The sequence below is a fragment of the Schistocerca piceifrons genome, chromosome 5 (assembly GCF_021461385.2).
Source record: "Schistocerca piceifrons isolate TAMUIC-IGC-003096 chromosome 5, iqSchPice1.1, whole genome shotgun sequence".
NCBI lineage: Eukaryota > Metazoa > Arthropoda > Insecta > Orthoptera > Acrididae > Schistocerca > Schistocerca piceifrons.
In genome coordinates, this window is record NC_060142.1 from 440,238,145 (window position 1) to 440,254,710 (window position 16,566).

General features: G+C 36.7%; 1 protein-coding gene across 1 annotated transcript in view; it reads right to left on the reverse strand.

Annotated features, from left to right (window-relative positions):
* The window catches only part of LOC124798416 (murinoglobulin-1-like), a 288,271-nt gene that overhangs the window by 70,566 nt on the left and 201,139 nt on the right, over positions 1-16,566 (reverse strand). The window contains exon 26 of the mRNA XM_047261813.1: positions 8,596-8,768. Coding sequence (XP_047117769.1) covers positions 8,596-8,768 — 173 coding nt within the window. The remainder of the gene's footprint in view (positions 1-8,595; positions 8,769-16,566) is intronic.

Genomic DNA, 16,566 nt, shown 5'->3' on the forward strand with positions numbered 1-16,566 from the left:
CTTTTCTCACATGACAGATGAAAGTCATGGACCAATGTAATCACATAGATAAAGTATTTCTTGACGTCTGAAAAGTGTTTGACTCAGTACCATATCGATGCTTATTAACAAGAGTACAGTCTATAGATTATCAAACAAAGTTTGTGACTGGATTGAGGATTTCTTGGTATAAGATGGAGCATGTAATTTTTCACAAAGAATCACCAAAGGAGGAGGAGGAGATTAGTGTTTAACGTCCCGTCGACAACGAGGTCATTAGAGACGGAGCACAAGCTCTGATTAGGGAAGGATGGGGAAGGAAATCGGCCGTGCCCTTTCGAAGGAACCATCCCGGCATTTGCCTGAAGTGATCTAGGGAAATCACGGAAAACCTAAATCAGGATGGCCAGATGCGGGATTGAACAGTCGTCCTCCCGAATGCGAGTCCAGTGTGCTAACCACTGCGCCACCTCACTCGGTCAAGAATCACCAAAGCTCAGACAATACTAATAACTAACTTTAGGCTTTTTGCAGACAACACAGTTATCTATAATGAAAAAGCTGCACTGCACATATGAGTACATTCAGTAAAATCTTAATAAGATTTCAAAGTGGTGCAAGGTCTAGTAACTTCAGAAATGTGGACTGTGCACTTCACAGAAAAATCATAATATTCTATGACTACAATATCAAGAAGTTACAACAGAAATCAATCAACTCATTCAAGTTCTTGGATTAACGACTTGTGGGTATATGAAATGGGAAGATTGTGGAGGCTGAGTCGTAAATAAAACAGGTGGTATATTTCAGTTCATTGGTGGGATACTGGGAAAATGCAATTAGTCTGAAAAGGAGGTAACTAACAAAACACTTGTATGTCCCTTCCTAGTATACTGTTTAAATGTGTGGGATCCACAGACACTGATTTCCAAGATGGTGGTGAGTGTAAAAGTAATTCGTGTATCCCCGCGAGAAAAAGTAAATTTCGGTAGTAAAAATAATACGTGTGTAAATTGTAAGGATGAGATCTCGAAGCTAAACGAACGAATATCCAGTTTACAAATGATAATCGGTTCTTTAAAGCTGGACATACAGAAACTTCTTGCAGAAAAACGTGAGTCACTGAAGAAGCAAGAAGACTCGACCTCTGCACACAAGTTGCAAACTATGACCCAAAATACCAGTGAAACTTTAATGCATAAAAACTGCACTCAGAAAGTACAATCTCAAAGCAGCAGTGAAACTTCAATGTGTATAAACAGTGAAACTTTAATGCATAAAAACTGTCAAACTAGAACGTGTAACGACCTTGTGAGAGTATTCACTACTGAAGATTCAATGAACACGCCAGCCGAAGTCGAAAAGTTACGAAATGAACCACAAAAAGTAAACAAACCGTTGCACGGTGAACTTCCGACTGCTAACATTGTAAAATACGGAAAAATATGTGTGTCGGGCGATAGCCACGGCCGTGGAATTGCCGCAGTGCTAACGGAAAAATACAATTACAGGGCAAACGGTTTCGTGAAGCCTGGGGCTCCATTAAGTGAACTGAAAAACCTTACAAAATTACTTGAAGTAACTAGTTTGTGTAAGGATGACTTTATTGTATTGCTGGGAGGATCAAATGACATATATAGAAATGAGTCGTTCAAGGCTAGCACAGAATTGAGAAAATGCCTCAATAATTTATCTCACACGAATGTACTCATTGTAAATATCCCGCATCGTCACGATTTACCGAGGTGGTCATGTGTAAACAGTGAAATTCATGCCGCAAACAAGAGTTTCAGTGAAATATGTACTCACTTTGTAAATATAGATGTTACTGACATAAACAGTTTGGAGCGAAGGCTCCATACAGTTCATGGTCTTCATTTGAATGCATTAGGAAAGGAGGTACTTACGGAAAAAATTTTTACTCGTATTTCGCGGTGCAACAAAGTACCCAGGACAAGTGGAAATCGATCGCAAGTAACAAAGCGTTCTTTTCATGCAGCGAACAATATAGCCATCAATATAGCCATCAATATAGCCATCAATAGGCCAGAAAGTAATATTCAAGCTGGGAAACAAACTCAAATTACGAAATGGTTCAAGCCAAAAAGAAATGAAGCACAAATTTTGCAAGCTCCAAAAATACCAGAAGACAAACAAGCTGCTGTACGTGTGTCTTCCAGAACAAGGAAAGCTCCAGAGAGGAACAGTGATTTTTTATGGCTGGCACCAGGGAAATCACTTCAGCACCATCCAGATCCAGTGCCATCAATAATGTAACTATGGTTGTAAGTACACAATATCAAAGTGACAAAGAAATGTACAAGCCAAGTGAGCAAGGTGATGGGCTGCTACAGAAGAATCCAGACCTACCCTTTTGTGAGGATGGCTCATTATTAAATATTAGGTCTTTAAAAAATAAAATTGATGATCTTAGTAGTAACTATATAATGCATTGTAATATAAATGGTTTAAGTGCTGAATACTCATGTGACAGAAACTCTAAGTTAGATGAGCTACAATTTTTTTTATCTGAATTTCTAACTGTTAAAGTAATGTGTTTAAATGAACACTGACTTAGTAGTGATACCATAAAAATCTTAAATAAAATTGAAAACTTCAAGGTAGCTACCAGCTTTTGTAGGATAAATAAGTCACAGGGAGGTTCATGCATACTCATTCATTCTGATTTAGATTACCATGTAAGATGTGACTTCAATTGTTTTAATGAAGAGTGTATTTTTGAAAGTTGCTGTGTTGAGTTAAAGGACTTAAATGTTGTTATAATACCAATTTATAGAATCCCAGGGAAGGTGACAACTGAGCATTTCCTACATAAATTTCAGAGTTTGTTAGAGTGCCTCAGTAAAGAAAAGAGGAAAAAAATTGTGGTTGCTGCTGATTTCAACATTAATGTGTTGAATGAAACATGTGAGGTATCAAAATTTACAGACTTAATAAAAAAAATATGGCTTCAAATTAATTTTTTCTGAATCTACAATAGAAAATGTTCAGTCAGCTACATGCATTGACAATATTTTAACGAATTACGTATTTGAAGATGGATATAAATTTTGTCTAGATCTAGGAATTTCTGATCATTCAGCATTATTCATTGAGCTACCCAGAGCAGGTAGAGAAGTCCCATGTAAAAAAGCTTATGTAAAAAGGATCTTCAACCAAGAAACTTTGACTCTATTCCATGATAAGCTTAAGGAGACAGAATGGCACTTTGATAAAAATATTTCATGCACGGCAAATTTTGAAGAATTTCTAAGGGATTTTCTAAATGTTTTCAATGAAATGTTTCCACAAAAAACTTATTTTAATAAAATGACAAAATTAAAATGGATCACTAAAGGTACAAAAATCTCCAGTGCTAAGAAAAGGCAGCTACATAAGGAACTAAGACATAATAAAAAAAATTGAATATGTTAAATGATACAAATATAATGGAAGGAAACATTCCACGTGGGAAAAATTATATATAAAAACAAAGATGAGGTGACTTACCGAACAAAAGCGCTGGCAGGTCGATAGACACACAAACAAACACAAACATACACACAAAATTCAAGCTTTCGCAACAAACTGTTGCCTCATCAGGAAAGAGGGAAGGAGAGGGGAAGACGAAAGGAAGTGGGTTTTAAGGGAGAGGGTAAGGAGTCATTCCAATCCCGGGAGCGGAAAGACTTACCATAGGGGGAAAAAAGGACAGGTATACACTCGCACACACGCACATATCCATCCACACATACAGACACCCACTTCCTTTCGTCTTCCCCTCTCCTTCCCTCTTTCCTGATGAGGCAACAGTTTGTTGCGAAAGCTTGAATTTTGTGTGTATGTTTGTGTTTGTTTGTGTGTCTATCGACCTGCCAGCGCTTTTGTTCGTTAAATGATACAAAAGTACATTTAAGAAAGTTGTCAAAGCAGCAAAGCAAATGACAAATAATAAATTAATCTTAAAACATGAGAATAAATCAAAGGCAGTGTGGTCAGTTGTAAAACACGAATTAGGTATCAAAGCCTCTAGACATGGAATTAGTACAATTAAGCTTGAAGACGAGATCATTGTAAATCCGGCTCAAATTTCAGAATGCTTCAATGAGTTCTTCATTAATGTAGTGAAACCAGAGGTTAATGTTGCAGATTATGAGAAAAATGTATGTCCCTTTGGACTAAATCATAATTCTGAATGCCTCACAAAATTCAAAACAGTTTCAACAATAGATGTAGAAAAAATTATATTAAAACTAAAAACCAAAATTCTGCAGGTTGGGATGGAATACAAGCAAAAGTCCTTAAATTTGTGTGTAAAATAATAGGATACCCACTGTCTAAAATAATAAACCAATCCTTTGAGCAAAGAAGCTTCCCAGAGGTGCTGAAGTAAGTGGAAGTAAAACCGTTGCTCAAAAAAGGGTCAAGAGAGGATATGGGGAATTATCGTCCCATCTCCCTCCTTCCAGTCCTATCAAAAATCTTTGAAAATGCTGCTGCTATGCAGATTCGAAATTTTATGGAGAAATATGATATTATTACGGAAAACCAATTTGGTTTCCAGTGTGGCAAAAGTACTACTGATGCAATTAACAAGTTTATTGACAAGATCAGCACATCATTAGACAACCATAATAAAGTTGCAGGAATCTTTTGTGATCTCACAAAAGCCTTTGACCCTGTAAATCATGCACTGCTTATCTATAAGCTTGACAAGTATGGGATCAAGGGTAATGTTCTAAATTGGCTTACTTCATACTTATCAAATAGGAAACAACGAGTGATTGTCTCATTAAATGCAGAAAATTACTATTCAAAATGGAAAACAGTAGCCCAAGGTGTCCCTCAAGGCTCGATTCTAGGACCTATTTTGTTCTTGTTCTATGTTAATGATTTACCGAACAATATAAAAGCTCCATCGATTTTATTTGCAGATGACACATCTGTATTAATTGAAAACCAGGAGCCAGAAAACATCCCTCTCTACATAATAAACACAATGAACAAACTAGAAACATAGTTCCAACTGAATGGATTAAAATTGAACATCCCCAAAACCCACATGGTCCAGTTCGGAACAGAACAGTCAAAGCCCCAAGAAATTGAAATAACTCATAACAATCAGGATGTAGAAGATGTAGATTCTGTGAAGCTTTTAGGTTTAAACCTAGATAAAAATTTAAATTGGAATAAACATGTTGACTACCTGTTTAACAAATTATGTAGCTTTGCATTTGCTATGCAAATATTAGCGGATGCAACAGACATGAATACAAGGAAAATTGCGTACCACAGCTACTTTCGATAAGCTGTAAGGTATGGTATTATTTTTGGGGGAAATTCAAGCAATATATTGCGCATACTAAAGTTACAGAAAAGAATAATAAGGAACATGTGTACTGCCCATCCAAGGACATCATGTCGCCCACTATTTGAAAAACAACAGTTATTAACAGTTCCTTCCTTATACATCTATGATATTATCATCTTTCTACATAGCAATTTAGAGTTACTCAAGAAAAACTGTTTCAATCACGCATATAACATGAGAAACAAAGACAATTTTATGCTTCCCACTCATCGCTTAAACCTATATGCGCAGTCTCCTCAGTATATGGCAATGAAAACTCATAACAAGCTAAAAGGAAAGAATGTTCTGAGTATGAACCTAGAGACACTGAAAACAAAGCTATATGATATACTTGTCAAGCACTGCTACTACACTGTTGAGGAGTTCATGAAGGATGAACTGAACATTTGAGCAGGATAAATTTACATATAGTCTTGTGTGTAAATTTAGCTATCCTTCACAAAAGGGAGGAAAGAAAAATAAAAGTTTTAATTAATGCTAAAATTCTTTGTACCAATTAGCCCTAAGTTGTGTTATCCATTTTTTGACATGTCTCCTGTACACTAATCATATGATTAGAAATTGTATGTTATGAGACGAATAAAACACTATTCACTATTCACCATACTTAATATGACTAACAATGAATAATGAATTTATCAAAAGAACGGCAGTGAGGAAATCACAGATTCATTTGACCCATGGGAGAGCAGTGCCAAAATCCTGAGAAGCTTCAACTGACAGATGCTACAACACAGTGAACTATCCTGCAAAAGCCCACTTTCCAAGTTTCAGGTACCAGCATTTAAGCAGTCATTTTTCTCTCACTCCATTCGTGAATACAGGTATTTTTGTAGATTTATTGTATTTTTAAATGAACAGTATCCACCATTTTTACAGAGGGAAATAAAGTAGTGACCATAAGTAAAGATTTTAAAAAGCTATGGATCATGTATGAATAAAAGGGAAATATATGAGAAATACACATAAATCATGGAACACAGTTTTGGAGACATTAGGACACTCAACTTAACCCTTTGCTGCCTGACAGTACTTAAAAGTACCAGTAAGTTTTGACTCTCATTATTTTCTCATGGTGCAGTTTCGTGATCTGAGAGCCTGTCGGTACGTAACAGTAACTCTGCTCTACTGTTTCATAGATGTTATTGTGCAATACATAGACCTCTCTGGCGGTCAGAGCTTGAAATTGTTTTTCGCGCGCTGCTGTGAAAACAGAAGATTGTATGTGCTTGTTTCCATGGAGTTACCTGAATTTGTGCGCAATTTATTGAAACTTCCGTTGAGTTTTCCATTGTACGTACTTACCTTCTTTGTTTTTTTATAATAGTTTGAACCATTACGTTACAAGTGAATGACATAAAGTGGAAAATATAAGGCGGACTTATTAGTACCGTCAGGTTGTGCGAACACTTTATTGTAGCAACAATGTGTTACTTCTCACTAGTTGTTCTGTCCACTTTTTCTCACACAGAAATCGGTAAATACATTTGCCTGTGGAACAATTAGAACAAACAGGAAAGGTTTGCCACGGAATTTACCTAAAGAAAAATGTCTAAATCCAATCACAGAGAGTCATCTTTAGACCTAACAGTATTTCAATGGAAGGAAAATAAAGTAGAGTATTTTGCGTCAAACTTTCATGGCACTGAACAGAGCGTAGTGACAAGAAAACAGAAAGATGGAACTAGTATGACTATACCATGTCCAGTTATTGTATGTGATTACAATAAAAACATGGGTGGTGTGGATCATGCAGACAGATTACGTTCAACTTCTGGTCTTGACAAGCGATCAAAGAAATGGTGGCACCGTCTCTTCTGGGGAGCAATAGAAACTGCTTTTGTCAATGCTTACGCCATTTTCAGTGACTTACATGGGGCACTGCCACTGCTGGAATTCAGGCGTGTTGTGGCACTAGGGCTAATGAATGAACAGCAAGTGCCAAATCTCAAGAAGAGAAACTCTTGTAAAGATGAAATAACTCTCCCAAAGAGAAGGAAGGGTAACTTTGCTCTTCTGAAGGATGTACGTCTTGGCAACCGAGGAAACCATTTTGTAGTGTTCGGTTGTAAAAGAGGACGATGCGAAATGTGTGCGAAAAATAAAATTCAGTCGAGACCACATTCACAATGTAGTACATGTAAAGTGTATTTGTGCTGCAATGAGAAAAAGAACTGTTTCCTACAATTTCATGAGGTATCACTAAATATGTGATATGTATATACTGTCAAAAATGTATAGCTAAGTTACTATGTACTGTGAAGTTGCTCTAGAATAAATTTATGCGAAATTTTAAAAAAAATTCAGAAATATCATATTTCTGTAAATTAATTTTCTAATGTAAAAATATTTAATATTTATGTGGAATAAAGTACAAGTTACAAAAATTTGAGCATTTTTCTGTGAATGTTGTGATTCTGTCCATGGAGTCTGACGGCACTTCTGAGTACCAGGTGAGAAAAAAGTTGTGAAAAATAAAATAAAATTTTACAAAACATCCTACTGTCATTTGAGGCCACAATAGCATAAATTCTGCAAAGAAAATGTTAAAAAGTAAATTTTTTCTTATGTCAGGAAACAAAGGGTTAAGTTTACTTGAAGTTGGTAACATTTTTCTGGATGCTGTGGTCTTTTTGGAACACATTGCAATATTACATGATGCATCTTCATCAAACCCCACATACAACACTCTGATGAACTCCAAATGGAATTTTATAACTGGCATTTCAGTTCCAATTGGTTCTTTTGTAGCTCACATTTCACCTAGAACACTTCGCAATGATCAATACGAAAACCAAGTGGTGGACTGACTGTACTAACTAAAAACTAAAGGTGTATTCTATCCTCTAGTCTACATCTTCTCTCTATAGGAGTTATCACTAAGTGTAATGCTTAGATTGAGGGCATTTGAGGACTGAACCATTAGCTACAAATGGGCTAATGTGTTAGAGGCTGGATGCTAAACTTTTGACCACAACAACTTAACGTGTTAAACTTCAGTGAAAAGGCTAACACCTTTAGTTGCAATGTTATTATGACAGAATATGTGCTACTATCTAAAAAAAGCTTAATTACCTACAAATAAAAATATATTGTAGAACATACACACTAGAAAAGGGAGAGTCAGAGTAATATTTCCAATTTTTCAACATGTTCCTACAGTCAAGTCAATTCAAAAGGTGTGAAATTTATTTACTCACTTGGAAATAAAACTGTTACTTGATACACTGTTCATAAATACTTACTTTAGATATAGTCATTTCTGGGTGATAATAATCATAGAGTTTCACATTGGCTGGAGAGGGGTTTTCTATTTCCATTTCTTGCATTACCATAAAACTAATACACTGTCTTTTGTTGGAAACCTCTTCAAAGTAAAAATTCACTTTATTTATTTCTTCTTCCCACCTCTTCAAGGCTGGAAAAATATGACAAATAAGGAAATGGAAACAAATACTGTAAGTATTACACCATTAAAAATAGTTGTAATGTACCAACAAACACAGAAAGGTGGAACTATCCACTTGTTCTTGTACCATTCCTGAAAGCTATATATTTTTTTTTCTTTCAGTTGATCATGGTTTGTAGAGAATTCATACAAGACTTTTGCACAAAATGAAGAAAACTGCAATGGTTGTTGAACTAATTATTCATTGTTGACAACTAGTTTTGGAGAATTATAATTTCATCTAATGGTTGTAAACAATAAAATATTATTATATCTAAAAACAAAGATGATGAGACTTACGAAACAAAAGCGCTGGCAGGTCAATAGACAAACAAACAAACACAAACTTACACACAAAATTCAAGCTTTCACAACAAACGGTTGCTTCATCAGGAAAGAGGGAAGGAGAGGGAAAGACGAAAGGATGTGGGTTTTAAGGGAGAGGGTAAGGAGTCATTCCAATCCCGGGAGCGGAAAGACTTACCTTAGGGGGGAAAAAGGACAGGTATACACTCGCACACACACACACACATATCCATCTGCACATACACAGACACAAGCAAAATGTCTGCTTGTGTCTGTGTATGTGCGGATGGATATGTGTGTGTGCGCGAGTGTATACCTGTCCTTTTTCCCCCTAAGGTAAGTCTTTCCGCTCCCGGGATTGGAATGACTCCTTACCCTCTCCCTTAAAACCCACATCCTTTCATCTTTCCCTCTCCTTCCCTCTTTCCTGATGAAGCAACCATTTGTTGCGAAAGCTTCAATTTTGTGTGTATGTTTGTGTTTGTTTGTGTGTCTATCGACCTGCCAGCACTTTTGTTTGTTAAGTCTCATCATCTTTGGTTTTAGATGTATTTTTCCGACGTGGAATCTTTCCCTCTATTATATGCATATCAAGAAATATTATTAGTGTTATATGCTGTGGGTTTTTACATTTTGTGAAAATGGACATGTACAGCTGCAGTTACCCTACAAAAAAAAACATATAAGACAATTACACAAAACAGTTAATTTCTTATTCAGGACTTATTTAATCAGTATTAATTGTTCAAGATATAATATCTCAATCACTAACCATAACCCTTAGTTAAATTACCTGGAAAGAATAAGCAAAAAGAGATTTATGTAATTTCAAGGTGCTTCAAGAACACACAGAGATGGAATTTGCAGTGAAATAATAGATCGTTCTGACTAAAATGATGTAGCTTAGTTAAAAGCCCTCATCCCTCTCTCTCCTACAACTTAATGTTTAAAAAATTATCAGTAATTGTAATTTTTTTGTTTTCCAGAATGTTCCATTCTTAACAGCTGATTATTTTCAAAATTCAGTCCCATAGTTTTGTAACCCTGACATTTCTAATTACTAAAATGCTCACTTTCACTAGGAAAACTTGTTAGTTGACTAATTATTTGTACCAGAAAATTTCATTTTTTAGCCAGTTTTGACAGGTTCTTTGAATCTCCTTTGGAGTGTACATAATATTCACAACACAGCTTCCCAATATCCAACAATTAGTTAAACAGACCTTTGCTCATCATAATTTCCTTTCCACTGACGTTGAACCCTTTTAGGTTAATATCAATAACACAATTACAGGTTTTGAAGTTTTATTAATAAGCAAATCTATATCAAAAATATTATGAAAAGTATAGATTGCTACTCACCATAAAGATGCAGACAGGAACAATAAAAAGACTGTTACTCATTTAGTTATTGGCCAGTCTTTTTGTTGCGCCTGCCTGCAACTCGGTGTATCTTTACAGTGAGTAGCAATCTATACTTTTAATAATGTTGTTGATTTTTCTACTTGGACATTGTTTTAAGCACATCTATAAATAGCTGTGCTGGATGATGCCTTAGTCAGTCCATGTTAAGCAGTCCACATGTTAACATCTCACAACTGCTAGCAATCAAAATGTACTGCTAATTAGTGAGGCAGTCAGAGTCTAATAGTCAAACTGAAAAGTACTATGATTCACAGTGACATAAAATTAGGCTAAAGGTATCAGATGTTATGTGAACATTATGTAACTATGAATCAATGTGTGTAAGTAGTATCTACACCAAAGATCCAAAGAAACTGGTACACCTGCCTAATATCATGTAGGGCCCCACCAGCAAGCAGTAGTGCTGCAACAGAGTGTGACATGGACTTAACTAATGTCTGAAGCAGTGCTGTAAGGAACTATTACCATGAATCCTGCACGGCTGTCCATAAATCCGTAAGAGTACGTGCAGGTGGAGATCACTTCTGAACATCATGTTGCAAGGCATCCCAGATATGTTCAATAATGTTCATATCTGGGGAGTTCGGTGGTCAGCAGAAGTGTTTAAACTCAGAAGTGTGTTCCTGAAGCCACTCTGTAGCAATTTTGTATGTGTGGGGTGCCATATTGTTCGGGTGGAATTTCCCAAGTCCATCATAATGCACAATGGACATTAATGGATGCAGGTGATCAGATGGAAAGCTTACTTGTGCATCACATGTCAGAGTCATATCTAGACATACCAGGGGGTCTCATATCATTCCAACTGCACATGCCCAGCACCATTACAGAGCCTCCACCAGCTTGAACAATACCCTGCTGACATGCACGGTCCATGGATTCATGCAGTTGTCTCCATACCCGTATAGGTCCATCCAGCTCAATACAATTTGAAACAAGACTTGTCTGACCAGTCATCAACAGTCCAATGTCAGTGTTGATGGGCCCAGGCAAGGCGTAAAGCTTTGTGTCATGGAGTCATCAAGGGTGCACAAGCGGGCCTTCAGCTCTGAAAGCCCATATCAATTATGTTTCGGTGAATGCCTCAGCATTGAAATCTGAAGCAGCTTGTGGAAGGGCTATATTTTTGTCACGTTGAATGATTCTCTTCAGTCATCACTGGTCTCATTTCTGCAGGATCTTTTTCTGGCCACAGCAATGTCAGAGATTTGATGTTTTACTGGATTCCTGGTATTCCTGGTATTCATGGTACGCTTGTGAGATGGTCATACGGGAAAATCCCCACTTCATCACTACTTTGGAGATGTTGTGTTCCATCACTCATGCACCAACTATAACACCACATTCAGGATCACTTAAATCTTGATAACCTGCCATTGTAGCAGCAGTAACTGATCTAACAACTACGCCAGACAATTATTGTCTTATATTGGCATTGCCAACCACAGCACTGCATTCTGCCTGTTTACATATCTCTGTAATTGAATATGCATGCCTATGCCAGTTTCTTTGGAGCTTCAGTGTATATGCACCACATCCATGTAACTATGCTCTAAACTGCCACAAATGAAATCTGAAATTGTTTGCTGATGTATGAAGATTCATGATCTGGTACAAATATTGAGACTCCTGACTGTTAAATACCTTATCATTATAAAATCAGGACTGTTTTTCAATAAATGTGAAGAAATTGAAAGAGCTTTTGTGCTGCAGTTGTAGTGTTTCAGGATATTTGTAAACATCCCATCACACCATTGGAAAGCCACTGACAAGAGATGCTTGTGAGTAAATTCAATAAGGATTAATGTAGTAGGAAAGGGAAACTGTGTGTTTTCCTTTCTTGTATGCAATGAGTGTGGGGCAGTGATGGAGCTGGAGAGAAGGGGACCAGTAAAAATGGTATTAAAACCACTAGTCGTCTGGGAGTGATTTGTGCCATGGTGCAAGAAGTGCCTGAAGCTGAGAGCCATGGAGTAAATGACATACCAACAAGGGTGTAATTAACAATTGGAGAGTGGTAGTTATTTTTCTGGTTTTTCTTTCAGGTCCTATAGTATGCATATACAGACATTTTAATGTACTGAAGAGAGTGGTATTACATTAGCAATTGTTAGTTGTGTTGTGAAAAGTAATAGTGAAAATGTTGGGCAAAATATACCACTGTTTGTGAGAAGTGTGGCTATTTATTTAGCAGAACAGTAGAGAGAACTTGTGGAAGCATTTCAGGAATCTTCACTGCCGGTGGATTGACAGGGAAGTGGCACAGAAGGATCAGGACCACCAAAAAATTACTCTCTGAGAAGAGGGGATAAAGGTACTACTACTTTCACCTGATGGTGTATTGGAGTCGGCAAAATATTGCCATGTTACATTGGCCAGGATACAACTACCCACTAGTGCTGGTATAAGATCCACCACAAATCTCACAAAGAAGGAAAAATACACCCCACAGTGTAGGGTATGTTCTTTAACAAATGTCAATTTGACCCATAAATAGCAGGACCATGATACAAAACATTGATGTGATATGAGACCACAAAAACCAGACAACCAGATCAACAAGTTACAGCTTTCCACATAGAAGGTGGTATAAATTTTTATTACATGGTTGTTGAACAAAGAAGAATGCACAAAGCACAATTTGTTGCAAGACTAGTGGATGAAAGCACTAAGAGGAATAGTTGCATCAAACAGTCTTCCAGTGCTGTAATTCAACTACATGATCATAATTAAGAGGCCTAGTGAAGGGTATACATAGAATGTGGCAATTATAACAAAGATGTGAGATGTCTTGTCAATGATAAAACACTCGGCTTGTATGAGGGAGAGTGGTCGTGTAAATCACCATCTGTCCATCAAGATGTAGAATTTCCCTGTTTCCCTAAACCACTTAAAGCAAATGTTGCAATGGTTTCCTTGAAAGGGCATGGCCACTTCCCTTTACGATCCTTCCTCAATCTGAGCTTATGCTCCACTTCTTTTGTACCTTCCTTCCTAGTCAAAAATACCATTTTCAAAGAGTGCTCCAATGTTCCAGATAGATCATTTACATAGATCAAAAACAGGTGTGAATCAAGCGCTGAACCATGTGGGACAGATTTTCTACATTTCTTCACTTTGAAGTTATTTTTATTCCTGTTGTATCATTTGTTAATGTGGCCCTCTTTTTCCTACTGTTACCACATGATTCTATCACTCAAGGAAAAGCATTTAGTTTCTCTACTAGAATTTTATGACCTGCACAGTCAAAGGGCTTGGCAAGATTACAGAAAATGCCAACAGGGTAACTTATCTTACTTATCTCTACCATGGCTGAGTTTGTGATATCGTGAATTACTTTCTTGGTAGAAAAGCCATTTTATAAAATTTTCTAGAAAAGAAAGGAGATGGAGGTAGGTCTAAAACTACAGATTATTTGCATAGCTCCATTTTTATAAATGAGTATTACTGCTGTGTTCTTCAGCCTTTCTAAACATCCATCCTCCCTCACAGAATTGTTACAAATGTAACTCCAGAGGGGACACTACCAAGTCAGCAAAATATTTTAGTGCTTTGGTTGTACAATAGTAATTACAGTATTTTAGTGACTTAATGAGTTTTTTTTAATCTCTGTAGCATATTATTTGTCAAATCTGATGTCTGGTGGTGAATTATGTTAAAGTATGTCTAATGCATCAGCTTTCAATGGTCTTTATTGTGTCACACTGTGTCCAGCTACATTTAGGAAGAATTCATTGGCTGTAGAAGCCAATGATTTGAATTTATTATCAGCTCCCTCACTACTAGTGTCCTCAAGGAATTGAGTATCATTTGCCTTATCAAGTTTATTCTTTTTATGCCAAATAATACTCCAAATGGCATTAAGTTTGTTCTTAAAATTTTAAATATTCCCTGAACAATACATGATTTTGTCTTTTCAGCATCACAGGAAAGGTTTTTGGGACACTGCTTGCAATGCTCCTTTAATTATTGATTACAGCTAGCTGCCTGGATAAAATGAAGTTCTCTCTTCCTGATACAAGATATTCTGATTCCAGATGTGAGCCAGCCTTTTCCTCAGTTTCCACTGTAATTATTTCTGACTCTTTTTGAAGGAAAACTGCATTTATGGCACTGCAGGGGTATTTTTAGCAAAGAAATAAATTTCTCATCTACTCTGTGACCTAGGAAAATTTCTTCCCTTTGTTCACACTGTTACTTATCACTGAACAATGTAATAAGCCAGCCTGTTGATTTAGATGTACATGCATTAATGATTGTGTGTAATGCGGTGTAACATAGGATTCTACAGAATATCATGTTGCACTTTTATCCTCTTAGGCCAATGAAAGATGATCCTGGAAACTGAAAACATAGTTTATGTAATTGTTAAGTATGGAACATCCCACTACGAGCATTTTGGTTTCCGTATGTGCAGATCAAGAGCAAAAGCCACCAGCTCCAGAAATCGACAAAGCACAATGGCAATTGCACATCTCCACTGCTGGGGAGGCTTGCTTGTGGTTTGGCACCATGCCTGAAGGTGCCTTGGAAGTCTCAGAAAAAATGGTGGGCTAGCAAGAAAGTAAAAGACCAAACAGTTGAAGATCATAATTGAGAACAGTCATTCTGTCTCTTCACTATCGAATGCCAAAGCAGAACATATGGACATCATGACCTATTGTGAGCCAAAAATTATGATTGCTCCAGTTCACCCACCAATTTAAAAGAAATTTTACAGTGGAAATGCTGCTATTACAATACAGAAGAGTTAACACCAATCTGATTATATCATTACAGTAGCTTAAATAGATCAGGATTTTAAATAGATCAGGATTCTCTTTCAGCACTCGGCCCAGCTGCAGCAGAGAAGAAGCCGCACAGATTGGTTTAGTGGCACTACATAGCAGACCCGCTACAGCAGTTAGTCTCAAGAAAGGCAACCAAAAATTATTTGGAAGGTACTGCTGACACACATGTATGCAGGTGACAGATCGATTATGGAGAGTATCACACCATAGCCAATCACAAGGTTACACATCAGTAATAGTATGTTTCCCTTCTTATTTAAACCTGAGTTTTGGAGCATCTTTATTGCTTCCATATGACTCACCTGGTCAGATAAATCATTTGCTATGGGCATCACATCTACTTCATGAAATACAGTTGGATTTTTAAACAAATTATCAACTGCTGTTGTACTGCATTCCTCTATTTTCACCGGAAATTTTACTGTGGAGAGCAATCCAACTGGACACCAGCTACTCTATGTACACTTAATCAGAGCCATCTGAGATAAAATCATTACTAAAATCTCCACACATTTCCCAGTTACTTCTACTGTGTTTATTATTTCCTCCCTAATTGCATAGTGAAGATTAAAACATTTGTTGTTGGAGACCTGAACACCGCCAGAATCAGTGCTTTCTGTGGTCTGGGGCTTTATCCTAATCTTTGTGTTTGTAACCATCCCCTCTTACCTAATAATACATTCACAGTAATGATGCGCCAACTTTTATCTCTACAGGTGTATCTTTTCAGTTCCTGTGGCTTCCTATGATTTTCTGTCCTTTGGAACACATCTGTAGAAATCCCTTTAGATTTTCCAGTTTTGTTTGGTGACATAGCATGCTCATCACATGCTTTTATGTTCTAATGGAAAAGTCCATATTTATTATGATTTTTGCCTTCTGTACAACCAAAGCTACCATTTTTTCTTTCTAAAATCAGTATTTCAATTGTCCATAGTTATTCAGCAGGTTTGTTTTTCAGGAGAAACACTTGTGTCATTTATAAATGTTGCAAGAGTTAGCTAAATGTCAGGTCACTAAATATTTTTAACGAAAGATGGCATTTCATGTTTCTGATTTAGCTGGCATTCAAGCACAGATTGGGATTGGGTCAAGTTTTGTTTGCTTAAAAAATGTAAATTCAATAAACATTTTAGTAAAATATGGTACTATAATTAGTTATTTTTAATTCACTGCCTCCCTTGTCTAGTGATTAGCAATGCTCACTACTAACAAGGAGCTCCTAGGTTTGATTCTGGTGACCACCT